The sequence below is a fragment of the Cnephaeus nilssonii genome (genome assembly GCF_951640355.1).
Source record: "Cnephaeus nilssonii genome assembly, chromosome: 8".
Classification (NCBI taxonomy): domain Eukaryota; kingdom Metazoa; phylum Chordata; class Mammalia; order Chiroptera; family Vespertilionidae; genus Cnephaeus; species Cnephaeus nilssonii.
The window spans coordinates 43,227,710-43,255,197 of NC_137079.1; the positions used below are offsets into that span (position 1 = coordinate 43,227,710).

The window sequence follows — 27,488 nt, forward strand, 5'->3', positions numbered from 1 at the left end:
ACAGACCTGCCATTGTATGAAGTGTTATTGCAAGCCTTACTGAAATATGCAATACTAGCTGACACATTTGTGGTGAAGCTGTGCCCCTTGATTTAAAATTGTATATATTTGCTTTACATCAGAACTTTTAAAACCACGTTTTAAAATAATTTCAGGAATATGAAATTCAGAAAACAAAAGAGGAAGAATTTCTGAAGTTATTTCATAGGTGGAAGGAAGAAGAAAAGGAGAAATTTGTTGATGAAATGGAAAAATTCAAGGAAATGTGCAAGAAGGAGTTTAAAGAATTAACTTCCAAGAATTCAGCATTAGAATATGTAAGTATTAACCTGAGAAGTCCTCATAGTACTGGTAGAATTGTTGCCTTGAAAGGTGGTGTTAGAGCGGCATTATGACTACTTGATCCAAAAGTTTCTGAATTGTGCCCAGGCCCAGACACCCCTCGTCCCTGAGAGTCCTGAGGGAGCTCGAAACATACAGAAGACATAGCAAGTCAGAAAAGTAGGAGCTTTGTTCATTTGGATGATAGAACAGGGTCCCTCTTTCATTAGCCAGTTAAGTTTAGAAAAGCTTAAACCATAAACCATTCCCTGAGTTTTGGAACTTTCCAGAAAAGGCTGACACAGATCACCAGTGTGGGAGGGAAAGGAAGCCAATTAATTCAGAAAGACAGAGGGAGAACCTTTGCCAGGCCTGGCTGGTCTGGAGCAGGCAGAATGTGGCTAAATGAGCCCCTCTCCCCTGTTGGAGTGGCCTGGCCCTGGTTACATGCATAGATGACAGAGACACGCCTCACTGGGCTGGGACCTTCATCTCCTGTGAGCTTCTACAGATCGTGGCCACTGTCATCCAGCTAAGAATAATTGGAGGTTGCTGGACAGCTCAGTGCTAAGTGATCCTTAGGGAAAAAGAAACAAGGGACACAAGGGAAGATCTTTGAGCTCCCTCTAGGGGCCCACACATTGTATAAACTAAAACAGAGGGATATTTTTGGGATACTGCTAAGTTCCTTCTCTAAAATGCACCCTGAACTCTCACATAAGGGTAGGCAAACCACCTGTGAACCAGATCTGACCCACCCCTGTTTTTGTATGGCTCTTGAGCTAACAAATATTGTTACATTTTTAAATGGTTGAAAAAGTCAAAAGAAGAATATTTCGTGACATAGGAAAATTATAGAAAGTTCCCATTTCAGTGTCCACAAGTACATTTTTTTAGAACACAACCATGCTCATTCCTTTACACTTTGTCTATGGTGCTTTTGTGCTGGGCCTGTAGAGTTGAGTGGTCATGACCAAGACCCTATGCATCTAGCAAAACCAGAAATGTTTGCTATCTGGCTCTTTACAAGAAAAATATGACAGCCCCTGTCATACCTTTATGGGCAGAAGGGTAACAATTAGTGAAGGTGAAATGGATGTTTATGGTACTGTTCTTCTACCTTTCAAAGTTGTAATTTTAAAAAAAGTTGGGGGGAAATAATATCGATGGCTCTCTGTGTCTTTTCTGTAGGGATTCCTTCAGGAAACTTCCTGTGGGTTTAGTTAGCCCCATATTATCTTTCCTTGGTTGCTGCTCTTCTTCCTAAGCATCAGAACCCACAGGCAGTAGTACTCTCTATTCATGATTTCCTCTACCACCCAGGGCCCTCTCCAAAACTCATACCTGTGGCTCCTTCTCAAAGGGGTGCCATATTACCCACAGGAGTGGCTTTTGATACTAACCAGTTTAAGACTTACTTCTTATGTCTTCCCTATGAAAGCCACTGCCAATTACCATTCTTTTGCCTGAGATTCCTCCATGGGCCTGTCCCCTCTTCCCTGCCCCTAGGGTAATTTGTAGAATAGGACTTTTCCCCACAGCTTAAAAAAACAACCCTTTATTGAGATATAGTTCACATACCATACAGTTCACCCACTTAAAGTGTACAATTCAGTGGCTTTTAGTGTTCACATACTTATGCAACCATCATCATGGTCATTTTAGAACATTTTATTACCCTAAGAAGAAACCTTGTAACCCATTGACACTCTTCCCATACCATTCCTCACCCCCAACCCGTGGCAACCACGGATCTACTTTCTGTCCCTATGCATCTGCCTATTCTGGACATTTCATATAAATTGAATCATACAATATGTGACCTTTTGTGAGTGTCATCTTTCACTGGTATAATGTTTTCAAAATTCATCCATATTTTAATATTTATCAGTATTTTTATTTTTTATTGCTGAATGATATTCCATTGTCTGGAATAACCATATTTTATTTGTGTATGCATCAGTTGGTGGAATTTGTGATGTTTTCCCTTTTTGGCTATCAACAGATTTTAAATTATTAAAAATAGGGTATTTTTTAGAATAGAGTTAGGTTTACAGAAAAATTGAGCAGATAGTTCAGAAATTTATATATAAGCTCCCCTTTCCTACATTGTACATTTTTCCATATCCTGACATCTTAAATTGGTGGATTTGTTACAACTAACGAACCGATATTGATGCACTTGTATTAATTAAAGTTCATACTTCTTTCCGATTTCTTTGACTTTTACCTAATGTCCTTTCTCTGCTTGAGGATCTTATCTAGACACCACAGTACATTTAGTTGTCATGTCTGCTTAGGCTCCTGTCTGTGACAGTCAGATTTGTTTCTGATGACCTGGACAATGTATATTGTAGGATGCCCCTCTATTAGAATTGATCTGATATTCTTCTCCTGGTCAGACTGGGCTTACAGGGTCTGGGGAAGAAGACCTCAGAGTTAGAGTGCAATTTTCATTCATCACATCAAGGGTATACACAATCTAAATGATTTATGGTGTTGATATTGACCTTGACCACCTGGCTGAGGTCGTGTTTGTCAGGTTTCTCCATTAAAAAGTAACCTCCCCCTATTTCATACTGTTCACTCTTTGCAAAGAAGTCTCTATATGCAGCCCAGTAACATACAGTATTACCTTCTGTGCTTACTGCTAGTAACTTTGAGACTAACATACAAGCGAAGGGTAAAATTAAAATGTTATATCCCTAATGGATTCACAGATGTGATCCTGGATGAAGCTGGCCTCGTCACTAAATTATCTTGAGAACCAGCTGCGCCCAGTTCCTTTGTTTCTGGCAACTGTTACATGCCAATCAAAAATTTTAAGACACATTGCCTAAGACCAGAAAGTTAGGTTTTCCTTTCCCTTTTTAATCCTGTGCATGTTCCTTTATTGGAAGAAACAAAAGAAGAAAACCACTGGAAAGGAGAAGTAAGAGCATCCAATAGGATAGTCAGATTTAAAACATGGGTACACGCTCCCCAACTTTATTTTCTGTTTCAGTCTTACAAAAATATAAACATTTATATCAGTGATTTTTGTATTTTATTTTATAGCAATTGTCAGAAATCCAGAAGTCCAATATGCAGATCAAGTCCAACTTAGGTACGTTAAGAGATGCCCACGAGTTTAAGGAAGAGCGTCCTCAATATGCCCAGGATTTCCAAAATGTGATGCAATTTCTTGATAGTCAGGTATGTGAAAGCGGGCAATAACTGTGGCTGAGGCCTAATTTTTCTTAGTGAAGTAATTTACAGCAAGCGTCTTCTATAGAAAAAGTATTTATGTTTTTCAGTGACCATGAAGGCAGCTGATTCTATTTTCTTGTCTTCTAATCCTACCTAATAAAATGGTAATATGTAAATTACCATCACTCCGCTATGCCCACAATTGGGCCAGCGGGAGGCGCAGGGGGTGGGACTCAGGGTGGCCGGGGTAGCCGATTGGGCCAGCGGGACGCGAGCTCAATGTCTGCGCCATGGCTGTGCTGCGGAACAGAAGGGGCCTCTGGGGCAGCGAGCTCACGTCCCGCCACGGACCATCAAAAGCGTGGGAGCTGGGTGCCTGTCCGCTCCGGCATCAGGCCTTTCGGAAGCCTCCACCGCACCGGAGGCTTCCGAAAGGCCTGGTGCACCAGCAGCCAGGCACCCAGCTCCCCCGCGATCGAAAGCGAAAGCGTGTAGGGGACCCTACACGTGCATGATTCAGTCATGCACTGGGCCTCTAGTACATGCATAATTCATAATAGGTGTTCACTAGCTGCTTATTGATTAACAGATGTGGATACAAAACAGTTGGCAAAATTGCTTCATTTTCCCTTATGATAATAGCTACTTTGTATTGGTTAACATTATCTCAGTGTCTATTCAGATGTAGGTCTCAGTTTCAAAAGGCATGGAAAAGCATATGGAATATTTTTAGAGCTAAAATATACAAACTGCATTGGTGAACTGATGACCTTTTACATTTATCAAACATAATTGCAGTCACTTGGAAGTGAACCTTCATAATCAGCACAGTGTACACACTGGCTATTTGGTCATGCTGGTTTAGGGGGACATTGTGTATTACCAGGAAACAAATAGAGATCAAAGTTTACAACTTCAGGATTATTTTAAAAAGCAATAATAACTGGGGGAAGGTCAATGGGGGGGGGGGGATAAAGGAGACATATGTACTACTATTTGTAATACTTTAAACAGTAAAAAATTTTAATAAAAAAATGAAGAGCAATAATACCATAGAAGCTTCTAACTAATTTCAGAGAGAAGGAGGGGGTGAGGGGAGTGGCAGGGAGTGACTAACCAAAGAACTTTAGTGCATATATGCATAGCCCATGGACACAGATAATAGAGTGGTGAAGGTCTGGGAGGGGTGGGTGAGAGGTGGAGGGGGTCCATGGGGGGAAAAACTAAGGGGACATCTGTAATACTTTCAACAATAAAAATTTTTTTTAAAGTAATAATACATCATTTTTAAAAATAAGCATGTTTTTGAAATACAAACAACAGTCACTGCAGCTTGCTTTGCCTCTCACATCTTGCTTCCCTCCCACAAATCTACTGTCCACGTTACAGCCAGGCTGACCATGTCACTGTCCTGTCTAGAATTTTTCAATGGCTCCCTATTTTTCACAGAACAAAGTCTCGAATCCTTTAGCCCGCACTCCAAGGCCCTGAGGATCTGGACCCAGCGTCCTCTGCCACCTTCCTTGGCTTTCCCTTGACACTCCCAGCAGCACCAAACAGCCATGGTCCCAGAACGTGGCATTCTGGTTTCTGCTTTTGCTCTTGTGGCTTTCTTTGTCAGGCAGCTCCCAGTTTCAGGGCCTGCAGTTTACTGATTCCGCGGGGGCCGCACCTCTTCAGAGAGTTCTTCTGGAGTCGTCCCCCCAGCAGGACTCGATCACATGCGCATTGTGTGGGAATTCTATTGTTCGGTCCACCTCCCTCCTGTACAGGGAAGGACCTTCCTCTCTGTCCTGCCCAGCGTGGTAGGGGACCAGCTGTTGACAGTTGCTCCCAGCAGGCTGGTCTCTCATGAATTAAAGGACCCAGTTATAAAATCCTAAGGTCCCACCTAAATATCTCCTGTTTCCTTCCTATGAGCTGTGTTGTCAATCCAGAACCCATGGACTTAGAAAACTTCGTGTTTCCCTCTAGTTTCTTAGGTTGGCCAGTTAGCACCAATATGTTCTAAAACAAAATGTCATTGGAACACAGCCGTACCCATTCATTTAGATTTTTATCTATGGCTGTTCTGCTATCACTAGAAGTAGTGACCCAGTCATCTGACTCCCAAGAGCCTAAAATACAGGGATGGGCAAAAGTAGGTTTACAGTTGTTCGAATGGAAAAAGACATGCAGATTATGATTATTACAATAGCTTTATCAACTCAAGTGAATGTCACAATGCAACTGTAAATCTACTTTTCCCACCCCTGTATTTACTATTAGTCCCTTCACAGAAAATGTTTGCTGATACCTGCCTTAGAGTGGGGGTGGGCAGGGGCTGGGTGGAGAGGGGTCAAGGGAGGGGTTAATGGGGGACATCTATAATACTGTCAGTAATTAAAAAATAAATTAAAAAGGTACAAATGTGTTTAACCATTTTGACTGTATATATTCTAAAAATGCCTGCTAACATTTTACCAAATAGTTGGGTTTCTTAGGTACCACTAAAAAGGAAGCTTTCATTTTGAATAGATTTCACTGTTACAGTTGCACATAAAGTACTCTTTTACTGTTTCCTAGGAAAACAAGTGGACAGCTCGCGTTCAAGCTCTTCATCAAGAACATGAAAAAGAGAAGGATCAGGTAAGATTAGGAAACCACCTCTATGTTCATTGCAGCATTATTTACAATAGCCAAGATATGCAAGCAACCTAACTGTCCATCAATAAACAAATGGATAAAGAACATGTAGTACATATTACAATGAAATATTAATCAGCTATAAAAAAATAATGAAATCTTGCCATTTGTGACAACATGGATGGACCCAGAGTGTATTATGCTAAGTGAAATAAATCAGACAGAGAAAGGTAAATACCATATGATTTCACTTACATGTAGAATCTAAAAAATGAAATAAACAAAGAAAACTCATAGATAAAGATAACAAATTGATAGTTGCTAGATGGGAGGGGGGTTGGAGGATAAGTGAAAAAGGTGAAGGTATAAAGAAGCACAAATTGGCAGTTATAAAATAGTTGTGGGGGTGTAAAGTACAGCATAGGGAATAAAGTCCATACTTCGATATAATAAAAGCCCAGCAACCGAATGGCGGAACGACCAATCAACCAGTCGCTATGATGTGCACTGACCACCAGGGGGCAGGAGCTCAATGCAGGAGCTGCCCCCTGGTGATCGGTGGGCTCCCACAGTGGGAGCCCCGCTGGGCTGACTGGGATGAGCAGTGCTCCCACAGAGGGCTGGCAGGCCACGCCCCCACCAGTGCATGAATCCCGTGCACCAGGCTTCTAGTATTGTAATAATTATGGTGTCATATGGGTACTAGAATTATCAGAGGATCACTTCCTAAGTTATATAAAGGTCGTATCACTATGTTGTACACCTGCAAGTAATATAATTTTGTATGTCAACTGTATCTGGAAACAAAAAACAAAAAATAAACCAATGACCTATAAATGGGTCATTTTTGCAAAGAATATTTGCTTTTCTTTATAATTAAGATAGTATTTTTTTACCTATAGTTTGTGAAGAAATGTATAGCAAAAATTAAAATTACTTATAATTTCAATACCAACCATAACCACTGCTACTGTTACTTAATAAATTCTTCATTATTGAATACATTTCTAATTTTTTTCATACAGAATGGCAGTCTAAATAATTTTTAAATAAAGGCAAGGATTGTTCACATTAAAACCATTTTTATGAAAGCAAAATTTAATTATAACACTGATTCCCTTTCAGCTGAGTGTATAGAAATTTATGTGTCAAAATGATTTTACAATAGTGCAAAAATTTTTTATTTTTTCACTTTCAATTGTTTGTATTTTGTAGCCTTTTGGATCCCCTGTGTCTATGTGCGGGTGGCTTAAAAGCATATTTATTTCTCACTGTTCTAGAGGTTGGGATTCTGGGTGTTAATCAACTCAATTCATGGTGGGAGCCCTCTTGCAGAAGGCCATTGTGTTCTCACATGGCAGGGTAGGGGTAGGGGTAGGGGTGGGGGGAGAGAAGGGAGGGAGGCAGAGAAAGCTCAGGTCTTTTATTATAAGGGCACTAATTCCATCCCATCATGAGGACCCTACCTTTAAGACTTCATCTAAACCTAATGACCTTCCAAAAGCCCCATCTCCTAATACCATCACATTGGGGGTTGGGGCTTCAGCATGGATTTTGGGGGGACACAAACATCAAGTCTATAAGGCCAAGGGAAAGGGCTGTGCAAACTTGAGCCATTTTACATTTCTGCCTCTTACACCCTCCTCTGGCCTTGCTTTACGTGTCATCAGCAACTGCTTAATCTAAGTAGGTAGTCCCCTCCCTTTATTATTCTCACCACTTCATGAGTGTAGTTCTGATCACTATTTTAAACCATCTTTTGCTTATTTGTTTACTTGTTTAATTTCTGCTTCTCCAGCCAGATCCCTAGCCCTACAAGGAAGGGGTTCTATTTAGTTCTCCATTATAATCCCAACATTCAACAATGTGCCTAAAAAGTGATTGAAATTCGTTAACTGTTTTGCTAGATCTCCAAAAAGGGATCATTCAACCATGTTTCTGAGGATGGAGAAATGCTAATTGTAGGGTTTGGAAGAGCAGGGATGAAAGAGTTGTCTGTCCGTATGAGCATGGCATTTGAACCCATGCCCTCTTAACCTTAGGGCCTTACTGCCTTGCTTACTTCTCAGGTGTTGGGCACTTAGCCAGCAGGGGAGGGGAATAGACAGGGGCATCTTAGCCAGCTTTTCTGTAAGAATGTTCTAGCTTTTTTTTGAGATGCTCAAAGGTGGTAGTTCCTAAAGAGGGTTGCCCTTCAGAACGACCCGAGGCTCTTTTCCAGAATACACACGTGCCACTGTACAACATGAGATTCCCCTTCCATAGGTAAGTCTGGGATAGGCATATTTGGTTGGGGGAAAAAGGGAGAGACACCAAAAAACCAAACCTGGTCAGTTCTGTCTTGGATCCATGTTTTGAACCACTGCTCTTAGATTATTTGAAGTTCTACTCTTATTGTTCAAGGCATCTTAAAGCACTGGTATCTAGGGACAGAATTAGGGTCTTCCTTATTAATAGGGGTTAGTTTTAATCCTTGGTCTTTTAAGGAAAGCACCTTGTATTCCAGGCAGCTGTGGGGAAGTCAGTGGCCTTCCGGCAGAATAGAATGCACGTTGCAGAGTTTTACACTTACCACTGCAGGTCATGATAGAGAGGAGCAACTGCTGGTTCTGAGTGAGGCGCCTCATTTCACGGATTGGGAGTGCGGAGTGTTTGTGCCGCCGCTAGGCTATGCTGCTTCCTTGTCTGTTGGTTTTGTTTGTTCAGAAGCTGCTGACTTCTGCCTTCATTTCCCTTAAACCCTAACAGAGGGGTGAATTCAGTCAGTTTAGTAATCTCTGCCTGAGACCTAACTATTAATTATTCCACATGATTGGTGCCTACTGTTCCTACAATGCACATATTGTATTTCTCTGTTTAAGGGAAATTGCGTTTGCCAGCTTTTTATTGCTTTACCTAGATTGTTGGCAGTCGTTTTATTTTTATTTTTAAATAACATTGGTAGGAGTTCAAAGGGAGTCACAGATAAATGATGGTATACCCTTTTGACCCAATTGGGAAATTGTAGAATGGTCAGGAAAGGAGGATGGTATGATGTGATAGGAAAAAAAGCCAAGACTTGAAGTGGTAGAAGGTCATAACAGATGGGCTCAAGAGCTACAGGTTTGTTGAAGTAATATATGGCTATCCTTTGCTTAGATGATCACATTCCTCTCTCAGTGAACTTTTATGTAACTTTGTGGTCATTTTTCTTTCTTTCTTTTTTTTAAAATATATTTTATTGATTTTTTACAGAGAGGAAGAGAGAGGGATAGAGAGTCAAAAACATCGATGAGAGAGAAACATCGATCAGCTGCCTCTTGCACACCCCCTACTGGGGATGTACCCGCAACCAAGGTACATGCCCCTGACCGGAATCGAACCTGGGACCCTTGAGTCCGCAGGCCGACGCTCTATCCACTGAGCCAAACCGGTTTTGGCTCATTTTTCAATTCTAATATCAAAGTGGTATCATCCCCTAGGTTTTCCTATGTCCTCTTTCTTCTTGGGGGCTTGGAATGACTCCCCATATTATTGATCCTAAACCTCTACCCAGAACCCCAGACATCTTTTCTGGCTTTTACTTCTATTTTCCAGCTCAGTGTTTCCCAAACTGCTTTTGGGGGCACTCTTCCAGTTATTTGTAAAAATGTAGAGAAGATTCTTGACAATGTCCTCCTTGGAGGAAAATTCTTGGCATCCATTAGGAATGAAAGGTTATTTTCAGTCCTCACTCAGGAAACCTTTTTAACTTGGTTTGACCCAGTGTTTGTCCAACCTCATGCAAGCACAGAGCGCCTCAGATGGGGGACCCTGCAGTGTATTGATTGAGAGCATTAACTTTTGGTTGTTGTTGTTTTTTTTAATGTGATTGGACTATTTTTAGAGCAGTGTTAGCTTCATAAGAAACTGAGCAGAAAGTACAGAGAATTTGTACACACTCCCTGCCCCCATACCCGGTAAGCACAGCCTCCCCCACTATCAACATTCCATACCAGAGTGGTACATTTGTTACTATCAATGAACTTACATTGACATGTCATTATCATCCACAGTCCAAAGTTTACTTGAGGGTTCACTCTTGGTATTCTATATTCAGTAAGTTTGGATAAGTGACACGCATCTACCCTTACAGTTTCATACAGAATACTTTTACTGCCCTAAAGGTCCTCTGTGCTCTGCCTGTTCATTCCTCCCTTCCCCCTAATCCCTGATCTTTTCACTATTTCTGTACTTTTCCCTTTTCCAGAATGTCATATAGTTGGATCCATACAGGATATAGCCTTTTCAGATTGGCTTCTTCCACTTAGTAATATACACTTAAAATTCCTCCAAATCTTTTCATGGCTTGGTAGCTTTTTAATGCAGAATAATATTCTATTGTCTGGATGGACCACAGTTTATTTACCCGTGCATCTAGTGAAGGGCATTTTGGTTGCTTCCAAATTTTGGCAATGTTGATTAAAGCTGCCATATACATCTGTGTGCAGGTTTCTGTGTGGACATGAGTTTTCAACTCCTTTGGGTAAATACCAAGGAGCACGAATGCTGGATTGTATGGTAAGAATATGTGTGGTTTTATAAGAAACTGCCAAACTGTCTTGTAAAGTGGCTGTACCATTTTGCATGAGTTCCTGGGGGCTGCTTGATTGCGTACAAGTATTATTTATTAATATCTTTCATAACATAGACACTACATTTGGGAGTGTTGACTTTGAAGCCTTGCAGGAAAGTTCAAGTCTGGGCTCTTCCCCCTCTAGCTGTCTGAGTCTGGACCAGCAGCTACTTTACCTCTCAAGTGATTAGCACAGCCTCTAGCACAGGACCAGTGATTGGTAAAAATCAAGCAAGTCAGAAATGCTGCTCCAGAAGCCTTTTGTCTCCCCCACAGGCGTGGTTACTCCCCTCCCCCGCCCCCCTTTATTTGATCTGTACATCTCTGTCTCCATTCCCACATCGTAGGCTTGGGATGGCCTCAGCTCCAGTTACCAAATTTCTCTCCCCACCCCCCACCCCTTCTGTTTAAGCAACTACTGAAAGAGCTTTAAGAATCTTTTCCTAGCCCTAGCCAGTTTGGCTCAGTGGATAGAGTGTGGGCCCCGAGGACTGAAGGGTCTCGGGTTCGATTCAGGTCAGGAGCACGTTCAATTCTGTTGCAGTCTCTATCCCGGGCCCTGGGGGCCCAATGCAGGAGGCAACCAACTGATGTGTCTCTCTCACATCGATGTTTCTGTCTCCCCCCCTCCTTTCCACACTCTCTAAAAAATCAATAGAAAAATATCCTTAGGTAAGGATTAACAAACAAACAAATAATCTTTCCCTAAATTACTAAAAACAAATTATTCTTGAATTCTTTTCATTTAATATATGATCCCCCCCTGACACTAACCTCTAAAGATGAACCTATCTATGAATCTTTGGATCTCTCTGTCCTTTGCATCTCTTCCTTTCTTTCTCTTCTTTCAGTCATTCCTTCCTTCCTCTCCTCCTTCTCTTTTTTCCTCTACCCTCCTCCCTCCACCTTCCTTTTCTCAATAAGTATTCATTGAGAACCCGCAGAGCCAGAGATTGTGCTAGTGGCTGGACATGTAAACATAATCAAGATGGGCTCTCTCGCCCAAGGAGTGCACATTTGCGCCAGGACAGCACATGTGGACGTGGGAAGGACAGGACTGCTTGGGGTCGCAGTCGCTCTGTGGAGAAGCCTTGACCCTTTGTCATTGATCATCCCTGTGTTATTTCATGTAATGTGTCAAGTTCACTCAGCTGTTCACATTATCAGTGATGTCTGTCAGCTTCCTGGGAACAGAAATGAAGCCCCTTGTCCAGCCAGGGCCTTGGTACCCAGTGATCAAAGATTTACTCCATGACTTAGTATGCACAGATAACATAAGGCCAGGCATGCACATATAAAACTGCAGAAGACAGTTTACATGCAATGTGCAGACTGATGCCTTTCTTAATTCTTTTTCCAGCTCCTGTCACATATAGAGAAACTTCAAAATTTAATGATAGACAGTCTAAATGCAAACAATGTTTTCTACAAGAAAAGGATGGAAGAGCAAGGGCAGAGACTCCAGGAACAGAACGAACCGATTACCAGTCAGAGACCACAGGTATTTTTGGCTACCAATGGGCACTGGTTTTCTTTAAGCAGTGCAGCTTATCTAAGAACATGTGTTTTATTTTAGAACATTTGTAAGTTGGACAAAGATGGAATATTTTTTCCTATAGTTGTTTGTAAAAGTAAATTTAATCAAATAATTTTAAATTTAAAAAATACTATAGAGCAGATTTACTCAATTAGAATTCAGAACAAATTTGAAGGTTGATAAGAATTTCCTTTAGTGATTACTTTGAGAAGCAGCTGAGTCCAGATGCTGCTTTCATAAAACTTTTGTCTCCTTGTCTTTAAAGTCCATGTGTCCTCCCTTGTCTTTGGAGGATTTCATGAGAAGGTTAATTTACTAGGTCCAGTGTCTATCTATTATCCAGTATGTCCCTATCTGATTTCAAACATGTATCCCTAGAAGATTGTTTTTCTTTGCAGATAAAAGAATTTACCAGTAAACCAGTAAACAGTGTCATTGAACCCAAAGGTAAGTGGACCAGGATCCCAGTGCTGGAGGCAAGGCAGGCTCCCTCACCATTGGCTGGGCATCAGAAGAATGTGGGGCCCGGTGGTTAATGGGTGCTAAGATGGCATTCCTCTGGTTATTTTAATTTGAGAGATCCTTTATTACAACCTAGAAAGTTGAAGAATTTTAAATACCTAAGTGATTATTGAATGGTCTCCTATATTTTTCATCAGAATATTGTTATGTTCAGTAACCGTTTTCCTCTGTACGCATGTGCAGTCGATGGAGTGATGATTAAAAGGGTCTGGAGACAGACTGGGCTCAACTCCCATCTCTGCCACTTTGTAGCTTTGTGAGTCTCTGCCTCAGTTTCCTCAGTTCTAAAGTTGGAATATTAATAATAACTATATCTTAGGGTTGTTACAGGGAGGACATGTGAAAAGTACGCCTATTAAACATTCATTAGTGTTAGCTATTGTTATTGATAGTAAAATCAATTATTTTAAAGTATTGGAGAGAGAATAATTGCATTATTCTCAGTTGCAGTTGTTTGGGGTTACAGGTTTGTCCTAAGCATAGCGAGGGCATATACCACCTACTACTAACTGTAGCAATGATAGCACCCATGTCTGTGTCATTCAAGAGAGAGTCTGGATGGGAGACTGGCAGCCAGAAGTACAGGGTCTCACAATAAAACATAAAGCTTGCCTTCTGCTGATCTCCTTCCAAGTGACCCCAATCTTGTTTCCTGCACGTCTCAGGTTGTTAAGGCACCTTGTCTACTCAAGAGACTAACTGGGATTGGAAATGGGCATATGAGCTGGGTTTTCTCTGTTTCAGGGGCCCTCAGGAAAGACATTGACCTGCACACTGGTTTCCTTCTTGTTTTGAGAGAGAGGTTTGGGAAGGGCCATGGTTCCCTATAACTTCTCTTTGAATAGTGAGAGTTCAGGTAGTGAGGAATACCTGTATGATTACTTAAATAGCATAAATATTTGTCTGAAAAGTATTTTTAGGAAAAGTTAGCTTTTAAGGATTTCTGTTAAACATCTCTATTGGGTGAGTCGCTATATGTTGGTAAGTGCCGTTTATTGTTTTGTGGGGGGAAAAGATTAGGGTAAGTGCTGGCAAATATATATACCATAGCTTGTGATTTTTGTTATCCATTTATTTATTTTTTGTTATTTCAGGGAATTCTTTAATCTGGCAAACTGTTGAATCTAAGCCACCTGCCCAAGCTGTACCTAGTAAGTTTCCATCGTAAGCTCAGGATTCTAAAGATATTTTCTAAAGTGCTAAACCAATACATAACTTCTACTTATTTCTAGAGACTTTTCTTTGAAAATCCATGTTTGCAGATTACATGATAATATGTTTTAATTCCTGGCTTTCACCTAGTTCTAAAACCAAGATTGTAAATATTCCCATGTCTCTGTGGTTATGTTGGTTAGCCATTCCTATTATTTTGTAGCTCACCTAATAAAGGGATGACTACAAATTCTTTGGCATCACTCCAGTTCATACTCTGGGGTTTCCCAAGGTAACACACTGTGAAGAAGTGACTGTGTGGCGGCCACCACACGTGGCCTCCCTGGGACTCTCGGTGCCGCAGGCTTTGAAGTGATGTTCCCTCTGTCACTCAGTCAAGTTCAGCTCAGCACAGCTGTCTCCTGGAGCAATCAGGATTTGGTTATAATCCAAAAAGACATAACCTGTACTGTTTAGAATCGAACAGATTGTTTCTTAATTTGAGATATTTTTGTTTCCAATTAGGGAAGGGTAAGGGTGGAGGAAGTAAGGGAGCAGGTGATCCTGGGCGAGAGAGGATGTGTGAGTGAACAGGGATGTAAATATAGGGCAGACCTGCACTGAGGCTGGGCACCGAGTGGCTACCTTTTATACGGGCCCAGCACTGTGTAAAGAGGAAAGAACATCGATGAATGTGATTGGGAATGTGGCACTATTGGCTGGAAAATGCTAATGGTTTTAACCACTCATTCCTCTGAGATGCTTCTTGAGGACTTTTTTATGTTGCTTTTGGAATCTAAAGAGGTTGAGAGGTGCAGAAGAGGAGATGGCAGTTTAAATGCCAAGAGTAGGGCCAAGGGGAGAGCAGAAGCTATATCTTATGAAATGAAGAAAACAATACATTTCAGAGAAGGATGGAAGGTTAAAAGGCACTTGGTTATTATTATAAACAATCTGTCCATACTTTCATTATACTTGGCATAATATTGGAACAATAGTGTGTTCCAATAAAACTTTATTTATAAAAACAGGTGGCGGGCTGAGATGTCCCAGGGACTTTAGTTTTCCAAACCCAGTAACTTTCACTGGTGAAAATTAACCAGCCTAACATAACCAGTATCCCAAAGAGGCATATTTTGGGGTGGCAAACTCGACTCCCCTTCACACAAATCTGTGAATATCCTAAAACCCATGGAATTGTGTATTTTAAAAGAGTGAATTATATTTCAATGAAACTATTATTAAAAGTTGGTTTAGATTAATTTGAAACATTTGTCCCTTATGATCTGTATCTGTCTTGACTAATTTGAGTAGTATTTGGTTTTCATCGTGTTCCGTTGCTGATGCTTTAATTAGAGACTTTTCTATGCTGTTTCAGTGAGTGCCCCAGCCCCACAGACTTTGGATGCTAAGTCAAGTCTAACAATGGCACCTGGTAAGTTTCAGCAAAGTCTGGGCGGTTTATGTACGATTTCCACCCTGAGTTAGATTACTTATTAACTGAAAGTGCTTTTCTGTGGGGGTAATTACGCAAAACAGAAAACATTTTAGTGAATGCAAAACAGTTAATAACACTTCAATATTCCTATTTAATATCATAAACTGAACATACCCACCAGAGCCATAAAGTATAAAATGTGTACGTTGCTGGACCTACAATCAGAGATTTTTAACTTTGAGTAGTACTTTCACCATTTATGATTTTGGGTGGAAAGTAGTAGGTATTGGGTGAGAGGGTGACTTTCTAGACCAGCCAACCAGTACATGCCACAGGGCATATGTGACTGTTTTTATAACTTTCAGTGTGGCAGCATGTCAACTTTTTAAATAAACAGTTTCAGCAATTGGTTGGGAAAAATCTAAAAAGGACATGTGATGGAAACCAAAGAAAAAAAATAGGACCCACTGGGTGAAATTACTGCCAGGATTCAGTTGTTGGACCAGACCACCGGAGTGATAATTGTTAATTAACATCACCCAATAGATAGGGTGAATATTTGTAGCCATATTTTACTTTTGTATAGTTAAGAGCATACAGTTTTTTGTAGTATGTCTTTAAATGTGCTATTTTCCTATGGTCTGCTGTAGATTAAAAATGAATAAGACAGGAGGGGGACCATCTTTTTCCTATTTACCTAATGATTACTTCACTCCACATTTGTTTTTTTTTTAAATCCATGATCAGTCAAGTCGAACTTTTTGTCTTCATAAATATTGTGGTCTGCACATGATGGCCTTTGTAATTGTCCTTTTTACCCACTGAATAACGCGTGAAGTATTTATTGCCCCTTATTTTTTTCTTAAGATTATTTCAGATGGACTAGTTCCCTTGAGCATGTGTTCACAATATGTAATGCAAATGTAGTGCCTGCTAAAGGATGCATGCAGTTTGTATGCTAAGTTACCTGGGGTTAAGTTCAAGGGTCCTGACAAATCTGTTGGTTCTAAAGCAATGTGTTCCATGTGGACCTGCCCTGATTCCAGGGCCACAGGAAGCAACCATACCCTCTTGCTGGCATCTGCTTGGATTGAAATGCTAGTTTTAAATGCCAGCCAGCCAGGCTTGGCACGGGGCCTGCAAACCTTGGATTGGGATCAAAGCTGATTTGTGAGCATCTCGATGGTCAGGAGCAAGGCGGAGGCTTGGCTGGGGCTCACTGACCTACCCCAACCCACCTGTGTCAGAGGTTGGGGGGAGGGGTTAGTTATGTATTGCATAACATTCATTAGCCTAATTACCTCTGTCTTTCCTTTTGTTCCATCTCAACGCTTGGTGAGGCTCCTCTCCATAAATAATGTCATGATTACTCGTCATCTCAGGTTGGGTTCCTCAAGAAACAGACTCTGAGGGGGAGGTTTGCAGGGGGGAGGTTTAGCAGGCAGCGCTCTCAGACAACACCCGTGGGAGTCGCGGGACTGAGAGGTGCAGCTGCAGTGGAACCCTCGGCAGGTCCTACCAGGAGCTTTAAAGCTGGGATGGCACTTCCAAACTTCCCGGATTGAGGTGACAGTATCGGGTGTGGGTTGTCCCAGGAAATGGTGTGTGTTTGGGGCGGCTGCTCCCTTCAGCTGAGACGAAGCAAAAAGTAGAAGCAAAAGGTAGCAGGAAAGCACTAGGTGTGAATTCATGGTGCAGATGAGTTAACTGGCTGAGCATAGAGTTTGCAGAAGAGATTTGAAGGAAAGAAAGTTGGTTGAGACTGTTCATGGTTACCACTGAGCTGACGGTATCTGTTCAGGGCTGTTCCTGTGGCATTGTGTAACCACTAGGTGTTCTGCAGCTAGACGAGGCTGGATTGGAGAGCTGGGCTTCAGGAAGCTTAGCCAGACCAGAGTGTATTCATAGAACCAGAGTTGGGGAGATTAGTTGGGGATGTTGGCAATAGTCGGCGTGAGATTCCTTACCTAGGAATCCAGGTATGGTGAGGAAACCAGAGGGAGTGGACATAACAGCTGTGCAGTGGAATTGGTGGAAAGACTGGACAAGTGATTGGGGGGCAAGGGTGAGGACAGGGGCAGAACATGATGAGCTCAGATGCCGGGTGGATGGTGGTGCTGTTTAGAGAATCCGGAAGATAAACCCAATGAGTGCCAGCTGACTCATGAAACAATAGGCTTAGGTTTCCCTGCCTGCCAAATGGGGAGATAGTCATGGCCACTTCGGTGGGCTGTGGAAAGGGTCGAATGAGGCCGGGCCTTTGGAGCAGCAGCCACTGAACAGGCACTGGCTCATTGTTAGCTTGAAGGGTAGGGACAATGAAGCCCAACAAAGCCAGCAGTGGGAGAAAGGGCTGAGTACAGTTTTTCTTCTGGAGCTAATGGTAGGTAACTGGTAGAAGTATTTTTCTGGAAGCGTCCAGCAAGTTCAGAGGGGAGACTCAATCCTCTGGGTGTTTCAGCTCTCATCCTGGAGCTCAGGACAGGAACTGGGACCTTGGGAGTCTGGACCCTCCCCCCTCGGGACATCAGCCTGCTTCTTTAGGGAGCTGGGGTCTGGTTGACCTCAATTTCTCAGCCTCTGTAGTAGGAGCCCGGGTTCAGGGATCTCCTTCTCCCCCAGGACCTCGCCCTACGTACCACAGCAGGAAAAGTCAGAATTTTGACAGCTCACCCTGACTCAAGAGAAATAAGTCACAGAATTATCCCTGTAATATAATGATAATAAATATGCACATGATTTTTTGTAGAACTTTCCTCATAACCTTACTTTTGTTGTTTTCATGAAGTATAATAAAATATATACCATGTGATAGTAAAAACCTGTGATTGTCCTCCTAAAATTTCTATTTTCAGCAGTTCAAACTAGTAAAATAGTCTATTTGTAGATCTTTAAATTTCGGTGCTGAATAAGAAATTTGAAAGCACGTGTTTTGGTGTTCAGCAGTATAGTACATGGGTGGACTTAAATGCTCCTTGGCAAGGCTGTGCTCCTTTTTAAAACTGAAGTGGACTCCTGCTTACTAATAGTCTGTGTTCCAAAAGTTCACTTGAAAGTACATTTGCAACCTATATAATCCTATTAACCAATGTCACCCCAATAAATTTAATTTTAAGAAGTACTTTAAAATGCATTTCTCTTATATAGCCAGTGTTAGATATGTTGACTACGGTTGCTGACCAATCTGTAAGAGCCTATTTATATATATCTAAATGTAACATATATATATATATATATATATATATATATATATATATATATACTCAATTGTATGTACCTATGTATATATGTGTGCATGTATGTGTATTTGTATATGCTTAAAATAGAGTACCAGAAATACCCTTTAATAAATTAAAAGCCCGTCCTTGAATGTAGGAGGTATTAAATATGAGCTAATATATGCAAAACACTTAGATCCATGCCTGGCAATCTGGTGAGCACTCAGTAATTGCTGGCTATTATTATTCTCACCTGTCATGTACTCTGGGGTTTGGTGGTAGAATGAAATGACCTCTGCCCTATCGGTACAGGTGGGGAGCGCCCTGGGGAGGTGCCCTGTGTCAATCTGCAAGGTGACGATGAGCGAACCATGCATCCTCCTAGAATACATAAGACTCCCTGGTTACATTTCAATCCTTGTCTGCCTGACTGCCATGGTTAGACCTTCGGCCAAAACCCGACCTTCCCCATGAAGGAACTTAGCCTTTGTTGATAGAATGGGGTTTAGCTTTATCCATGCTGGTTGTGGGCTTCCTTGTGTCTGCACAGTAACCTTTCCTGGGGAAGGCGCCCTGAGGCCTTGTCTTCCCCACCACTGTTCTGGGGTGGGACTGGGAAATGCCCCTCTTCCTCTCCTCTGTCATTTGTCTGCCGCCCTGGTGCCTCTCGGAGCAGAACTGGGACTTGAAGTGTGGTTTAGGGACAGGGAGGTATTCAAGAATGTGTCTTTGTCCACCTGCTGACTCTAGGGCCACCTGTTCTTGCCTTTTACCATCCTGGTCCTACCACTTTAAGGTTCGTGAGAAGTGGGAGTCCTAGGGCCCTGGAAATTTTTTATGTTTTTATCTTTGAAAATTGAAATATTTTCAATAATTTTCTGTTTAGCCACCTGGTCCAGTAGTATCCTTGTGCATTTAAAGAATAATATCAGGCATGAGGTTGATGAATGTGAAACGTTAATTTAATTTTTAAAATATATAATACCCTAAGAATGGAGTTAATGGAAAATATGTAGAAAGAGAAGATACCAGGAAAAAAGTGAGCAGCTTTAACTGACTGCCTCAATATTTTTCCCCAGTAAATTCTTGCTCTTTTTGACAAGATTAGAATACTGTGGGACTATAGCTTTCAATATTGTTTGAAAGTAAACTGATTTTACTTTGCTGTTGTCCTGTTTGTACTATTCTTATTTTTCCTCATTAATAGAGCAGGCATTCTCATCGCACATACTGGAACCAATAGAAGAACTTTCAGAGGAAGAAAAAGGTAACCAAGGTCTTGATCAGGGTTTACACCTGCATAGGTTATATTTAGATGCAAACACCAAGTCTTGAAAATATGATTCAGTGGTTTTTAGCACACTGTGTCAAAATTAGGGAAGATGTTTATGTTTGGATTACATTTTCAATCTATATATCGTGTTTTGTCATCTTATTCCCCTAATATGCTGTTATATTTCCCCCCTGATTTATTGTATTCTTAGCATCTGAATAAGTTAATTTGGAAAAAAATAAGACTTTATGCCAATGCAGATATTTTCTGATCATATGACAAGTCGACACGTGTTGTGTGCCAGTTGATATGAAAATATTTGTATCACAGTAATTATTTCTCATACCCTGAATCTGTGAAATGTACGTGTGAAGTGCCCACTTCAAAAATTATTTTCAATAGAAAGGAAAAAGCATAACATTTAAGCTCTGAATGTGGAATATGTATATGCAGAATAATGTTTTTGGTGGAATTTGAGAGCTATGACAGGTTCAAGGAGCTAATTAAAATATTACTGCCTACTCATTTTATTTGGCAGTTCTAAAAACTATTTTCTAGAAATTAATGTTTGAAGCTTATGAAAATTATTTTACATTATTAAGAGAATTTTCCACCAAACCAGTATTACATGAAATGTTGAAGGGTATTCCATTAGAAGAGGAAGAAGAAGAAGAAAAATAAAAGGATAAAAAAATATGAACAATAAAATGACAATAAATACATATCTATTAGCAATTGAATCTAAAAATAAAAATAAATGAACAAGAGATCTAATGAACAAAATAAACTGGTGAATAAAAGAGAATTAGAGGCATGGAAACATGGAACAGACTGACGAATCTCAGAGGGAAGGGGATGTGGGGCGTGGAAAGAGAGTAACCGAAGATCTTACCTATGGACACAGACAGTAGGGTGGTCAAGACCTGGGGCGGGGTGGGAACAAAGGGGAGGGGGAGCAATGCGGGGAGGCAAGGGGACATTTGTAATACTCTTAACAATTAAAAAAAATTTTAAGAAGTATTTTCTAATGCTAGACTTGTAGTTTCTAAAACAATTATATTTGAATCCATTTATCATAATTTTCTCCTTAGTAATGATAATATTTTATCATATATCACTTCTTTCTAAGACAACAAATTATTAATATTTATATGGCCTCTGGTTTTGCCATTTTTGTTAGGAAGAGAAATAAAATTATATATCCTAATACACAGAGTCTTAATATTTGTTATAGCTTCAGTATTCTCTAGACTTTATCCCAAAAATTTTTAACAAGGCTGCAAATTGAGAAATGACTAAATCAGGCATATCCATAATATCTATATGATGTATATTTTCATTTAACTTTCAAGTAGCATGCTTTTTCTTTCTTACATGTCATTTATTGGTGTCTGGAACACAAAATACCTTATTCTCTGAAGAAGTCATGAAATGTATCAGGAGGTTCATTAAAAAGGTCCAAAGTTTTGAAACTGGAGCCTCAGGTCATATCGTTCACACTCATTTTGAAAATGAGTCAGCTAGGTTCCAAGAGGAATCCTGATTTGTCCACCATCACCACTTCGGTTCTAGTTTCTACCCATTGAATCATTCTGCCCATGTTTCTTTTAGAGTTCTACCCGGAAAACTTGAGGCGTGAGTTTAGGACCATTGATGGCAAATACCATCATTGATTGTTGCCAAATTTCGGGAATCAGATTGGGAAAGAAAATCTTCGCCACCATCCTTGGGTTCACACACAGCTCTGATGGGAGGTGGTACTGAGGACCATCAAAAATACCCCAGACCCCTGGCCGGTGTAGCTCAGTTGGTTGAACATCGTCCTTCATACCAAAAGGTCCCGAAATCAATTCCCGGTCAGGGCACATACTCAGGTTGCAGGTTTGATCCCGGCAACCGATCGATGTTTCTCTCTCACATTGATGTTTCTTCCTCTCTATCTAAAATCAATAAAAATATATTAAAAAATAAACAAACAAACAAAAACACCCCAGAGTCCAAATGTACTGTTACAGAAGCAGTGACCACATCCTTCTAATGAAGCAGTAATCACATCCTTCAGGTGCCTCTACAGAGCTAGCACGCTGGCAGCAGATTAATTGCCATCAATAAGTTCCTCAGCTTGTGCTAACATTTTGCAGATAATGCCTGTGCAACTAATGCCCTAGGCAGTGGTTTGCAAAACACTGGCTATTACCAAGAAGTAACTCATCAGGAAGACTCTTCCTTACTATTGACAGTTGTGTAGAGAGGCATACTTGATCTTGCTGTTTATAGGGTGTTAGAATGTGAGGACCAGGAGGTGGTGTTAGAGGCCATTTTTCAATTCAGAAACTTGAAACCAGGATTAGGAGCTTGCTCCAAGTCATTGAGTTTAATTAGTGACAATGCTGTGCAGCCTTGGGGGAAGTCTCTTCACCTCCCTGGTTTTGGTGTCCTTCTGTGAAAAATGAGGAGGCTCTTTACTAGATGATAAAGTCCCTTCCAACTCAAAAACTCTGCTTTTGTTTTTCACTGTTTGCTTTGTGCTACAATTATTTGCTTACCACAAATGCTGTGTTGTACATCTGATGGACCCATCACAGGTGTGGGCTATTGCGCATTGGACATCTGCTTTCATAGGCTTTCACATCTGTAATTAGAGTAAGTGCTGATATGTAGAAAGTTTTGCTTTGTTGATCTTGGTGGGCAATACATGCTTTAATTAAAATCTTCAGCTGTTGTTGGTTTTCAAGTGATTGATTCCATCTTTTCCCAAAAACATGATTATCATTTTCCTGTCCTTTCTCTTGCTTCCGAAGTCCAGCTCCAACCTTTTAAGAGTCTTTCCAACCAAGGGTTTTCTGATTTTTCATAAATGGCTTTCCGAAACCATGCCAACATACAAAGTGAATTTGAGAACAGAAGGAAATGTTTAATCTGTGGTCATTGGGGAAACCAAGTCACCAAAAGGAACTTGTCGTCATGGGTGAGGGTGAACCCGGGTCAATCAACCAATGAATTCAGCGACTACTATCAAAGACCTAATGACTCTTCTAAACTGTAACCCAGCCATTCTTGGCTTCGGTTGACCCTTGCATGTCTCCTTGCGCCCCGGGGCAGACAGGGGCCCAGACTTTTCTTCAGACTGTGCTTCTGTGCAGTTTCTTTTATATCCCAGGTACCAGCCATAACATTGTCTCTGCATAATCAGCACAGGAGGTGCTTGTATTTCAGTGTTAGCTCCAGGACTTCCAGACTGTCTCTTGGTACCTCTTTTTATTTTTAGCCCTATAGGTGGAGAGTCGGTGGCCAACTGGCAGCCAAAGTCAGTGACACAGGCATGGCTGTAGCTAAGCCCTCTAGATTAAAATGCATTGTCAGTTTCTAGGACAGAAGCACCTTTTTTAGGGTGGTTTCAGAATACTGGAGAACAATGGTTGGGAAAAGAGCAGCATACATGCTGAGAATATAAAATGTGAGATTACTTCTGACTTTTAATCATATACAATTTTATCATTTGATTTAGAAAGTCGCAATAGCAAAGTATATAAAAGCATCATCATGCAAGATTTCCCCTCCTATTTAATGTACAAATAGTAATTTGACTAATTTTGCTGTCAGCAAAACCGTTTATTACTGAGCAGACAATATTCTTTACCACTGGAATTGAGCTAGTGTTTAGAAAACATCTAAACCAAAGGCATTTTGTTTAAGATCTACAACTCTAAGTGCTTTGGGCACCTAAAAATCCCATCTGCTGAAATGAATGGAGCGGGGAAAATGGAGTGTCTGTGGGGGCCCTCCTATAGTCCCAGACCCAGGCAGTGGCATTTGGTGAGACTCTCCTGTTTGGAGACGAGGAGGTTAGACTCCAAAATGATAATACTGTTGTATTCTCCCAGATCTGCCTTTGCACCTTCTCTAAGGGTCAGAGCTGCCCAGCATTGGGTCTCTTTCATCAAGCTTTCAATTTTCTTTGACATAAGGACTCAGTTCTTCAAGGTCACACACCCCTTCTCCAAACTCTCTTTAACTAGACATTTTTTAGTGGGAGCAATAAAAGAGGAATAGGGAAGGAAAAGTTGGAAGAACCTGGCCTGTTATTTTTCCTTTGTTTTAAATTATAGGTTGTTTTAAGCAAAGGATGTGTTTCCCAAGACTTCTGTTAACCTCTTTTTCATTTTGGTAAATATTTTAAGAGGGGTAATTTCACATTTTGAAATTTCATATGAACTTAACTTCTATTAAGTTAACTATATAAAAACTTAGTTATTTAAAATAAATTGAGCTTTTTCTTCATAAATTGATACATAAATTCTAACTGGATTTAGGAAAAATGAATCATTCAGGAAATAGTAAAATAATTTTAGAATAAAACTTAGTTAAACTTCTAAATGTGTTTTTTTTCCCATTGTGCTTCTATAGAGACAAACTTCTTGCATTATTTACCTAGATATAATTCAGTTAAAGGATCAAGAAAGAGTCTTTAAAGACATTTGAAGTTTTGAAGACGACTTAAAGTTTTAAAAGCTACAGTACTTAAGCATTAGACATTGTGCTGAATGACTAAAATATCCCCAAACTTAAAAGATTACAAATGTTTACTTGCTGTTTAAAAGTTGTGTTTTATCATTTTCTACTTAGAGATTTAATGTATTTGTTTAATTTCTTTTTAAAGCATTTTTTTTTGAAACTTTATTTCAGGAAGGGAAAATGAACAGAAATTTAAAAACAACAAGAACCATGTCAGGAAAACTTGGAAGACTAACCCCTCTCTCACTAAGAAAATACGAACAATCCTGGAGCAGAATTTGTTGGGGAAATTGGAAAGCTTGGGGATTAATGCAGTAAGTTTACTCATTTTTTGAACATTTGCTGGTTTTTTGTTTTGTTGTGTTCTCTAAATAAGGAAGAATCAGAGATGAGAAGACATGTCAGTTCTGTCCACACTAGGACACTGGAGGTTAATGCACCTTTCCAAGAGCTTCATGAATATCAAATCATTTAAACATAGAAACAAATCTCTGAGGTGAGTGACAATAGTATCTCCATTTTAAGAGAGGTTAAGTAACTTGCCTCAGGTCACACAGCTAGCAATGAAGGAGCTAGGGTTTGTATCTTGGCAGCTGCAGTGCTGTTTACATTCTGCTATTAACTTCAAATTGTTGCCTATTATAAAATCAGCACTTAAGCAATACTTGTTAAATGAATGGGTGAATGAATTATATTTCATGTTTTTGCCAGATTGGATTATTCATGTACAACATGTTATACCAGGTGTACCTGCTAATAATGTGGATTTTGTAATCAAAGAAAACACGATAATTTCAAGAGAAACCTCAAAAGTGCTTCATTCAAAGTAATGTCCATTGCTTAGCTACACATTTCCCCCATCTTTCAGGTAATTTGTGGATACTTTCCCAATAGAATTTTTCTAGTTTTGAGACAAACCATTCAGAGACCCAATTTTCCACTTCTTGGTACGTTTTGAAGTGCTGCTCAGAAAGTGCGTGTGCCATTGATTGGAACAAGTGGTAATCTGAAGGAGCAAGGTCTGGTGAATACAGTGGGTGGGTTAATACTTCCCAGGCAACATCTTTTAATGTGTCTTTAACTGGTTTTGAAGTGTGTGATGGTGCGTCATCATGAAGCAAAATTACTTTGCTGTGTCTTCTGGCCCATTCTGGTCGTTTCATGATGAAAGTGTGGTTCAAATTGATTATTTGTTGTCGGTAGCGATCAGTATTAACGGTTTCACCTGGTTTTAGAAGCTCATAATACACCACACCTTCTTGATCCCACCAAACGCAGAGCATTGTCTTCTTTCCGAAGGGATTTGGCTTTGCAGTCGATGTTGATGGTTGACCTGGGTCAACCCATGATTTTGTGCATTTGGGATTCTCAAAATAAATCCACTTTTCATCGCCAGTCACAATTTGATGCAAAAAAGACTTTCTTTCATGACGTTGAAGCAACATTTTACTGATGACTTTTCAGTTTTCTATTTGTCTTTCGTTCAATTGATGTGGCACCCATTTTCCTTCCTTCAAAATCTTTCCCATTGCTTGTAAATAATCGGAAATTGTTTGCTGAGCAACATTTAATCTTTCTGCAAGTTGTTTTTGAGTTTGACATGCATCTTCATCCAATAATGCTTGTAATTGTTGGTCTTCAAACTTTTTCGGTTGACCTGGATGTTCTTTGTCTTTCACATTGAAATCATCACTTTTAAAGCGTTTAAACCAGCGTTCACAAGTATCTTGAGATGGAGCATGTTCACCATAAGCTTCCCAAAGTATACGATAACTTTCAGCAGCACTTTTCTTCAAAATAAAGTAATGAATTAAAACTTCCTGCAAATGCTCTTTTTTTGGCACGAAATTCGACATTTTAAGCGTAAAAATATCTATGATGTTAACACCTTCAGAAAATTTGACATATGAAGTTTTGAAGCGTGTTATCAATACAACAAAATAGCATACAGATCTAATTGCATATATATCAACTTATGTGTAACTCCATCTATTGAAAAAAATCCGCATTATCAACCGGTACACCTGGTATATATTCTTTGCTTTTTTACATTTTTATTGACATACATAAAATATATAAATCTTAAGTGAACAACTTGAATTTATGTACCTATATATATGTATTTACATATGGATGTGTGTAGTGTTTGTGTAAATAGGTCTGTATATACACATATGTATCTATGTGTAGACATGTGCACATAGATATATATAGGTATGCATGTGTGTGTGCACACATGTATTTCTGTATGTATACATATATGTATATATGTGTATGTGAATTTGTGTGTGTATGTCTCTGAGTGTGTGTGTGTGTGATTTGTACCTACCACTCAGATCAAGACATTGATCATTTTCAAAACGCTTTCCTTAGTCAATATCACCCCTTTTTCTTCAATAAGAGGTAATGGTTATTCTGACTTAATTTTGCTTGTTCTTGAACCTCATGTGAATGAAATCATACATCATGTAGCATTTTGTATATGAGTTCTTTTGCTTATGATTTTGTGTATAAGATTCATATCTGTTGTTTCACTTAGCAGTGGTTTGTAGTATAGTATGCATTTTATTGTCTGAATATGCTACACTTTATTTTCTGTTGATGGACATGTGCACTTCTAGTTTGCGGCTCTTTTTGACCATTGCATTCTTACACATGTCTTTTGGTGGACATAGGCATTCTTTTCTCTTGGATATATCTATCTGGGAATGAAATTTCTGAGTTTCGTTTTAATGGGTATAACCAAATAGTTTTTCAGTGTTTGTACCAAAGTACACTATCCCTATCAGTGCATGAGAGTTTCAGTTGCTCTTTCACCAACTCTTAGTGTTGTCAGTCTTTTAAATTTCCATAGGCTCTTTTTTTCAGGTGGCGTTTGACCATCCCTTATCCCATCCTAGGATAATTGACTAACTTAACATGTTATTCCTTCAGGATACACGTGGTATTCCAAGCGATCAATTGAATAGAGTGCTAAGAACCATGGAATCAAAAAGACATAATCAAGAAAGACAGATGCCTAACATTCAGCAAATTCGAGAATCCCTTGAACATCAGGTCAGCTCTAAAATTGAGGAGAGAATAGTACTGTCTTCAGGTAAGGC

At 40.0% G+C, this 27,488-nt stretch overlaps 1 protein-coding gene across 5 annotated transcripts in view; it reads left to right on the plus strand.

Annotated features, from left to right (window-relative positions):
* DZIP1 (DAZ interacting zinc finger protein 1) overlaps positions 1 to 27,488 on the plus strand; it is a 51,399-nt gene that overhangs the window by 15,281 nt on the left and 8,630 nt on the right. For 4 of the 5 annotated variants that reach the window (XM_079778829.1, XM_079778825.1, XM_079778827.1 and 1 more), the window contains 10 exons: positions 156 to 317; positions 3,379 to 3,516; positions 6,076 to 6,138; positions 12,090 to 12,230; positions 12,665 to 12,713; positions 13,883 to 13,939; positions 15,319 to 15,375; positions 19,804 to 19,863; positions 24,556 to 24,698; positions 27,319 to 27,481. In XM_079778829.1, the coding sequence (XP_079634955.1) occupies positions 156 to 317; positions 3,379 to 3,516; positions 6,076 to 6,138; positions 12,090 to 12,230; positions 12,665 to 12,713; positions 13,883 to 13,939; positions 15,319 to 15,375; positions 19,804 to 19,863; positions 24,556 to 24,698; positions 27,319 to 27,481 (1,033 nt within the window). The remainder of the gene's footprint in view (positions 1 to 155; positions 318 to 3,378; positions 3,517 to 6,075; positions 6,139 to 12,089; positions 12,231 to 12,664; positions 12,714 to 13,882; positions 13,940 to 15,318; positions 15,376 to 19,803; positions 19,864 to 24,555; positions 24,699 to 27,318; positions 27,482 to 27,488) is intronic. The other variant, XM_079778828.1, reaches the window with a different exon arrangement.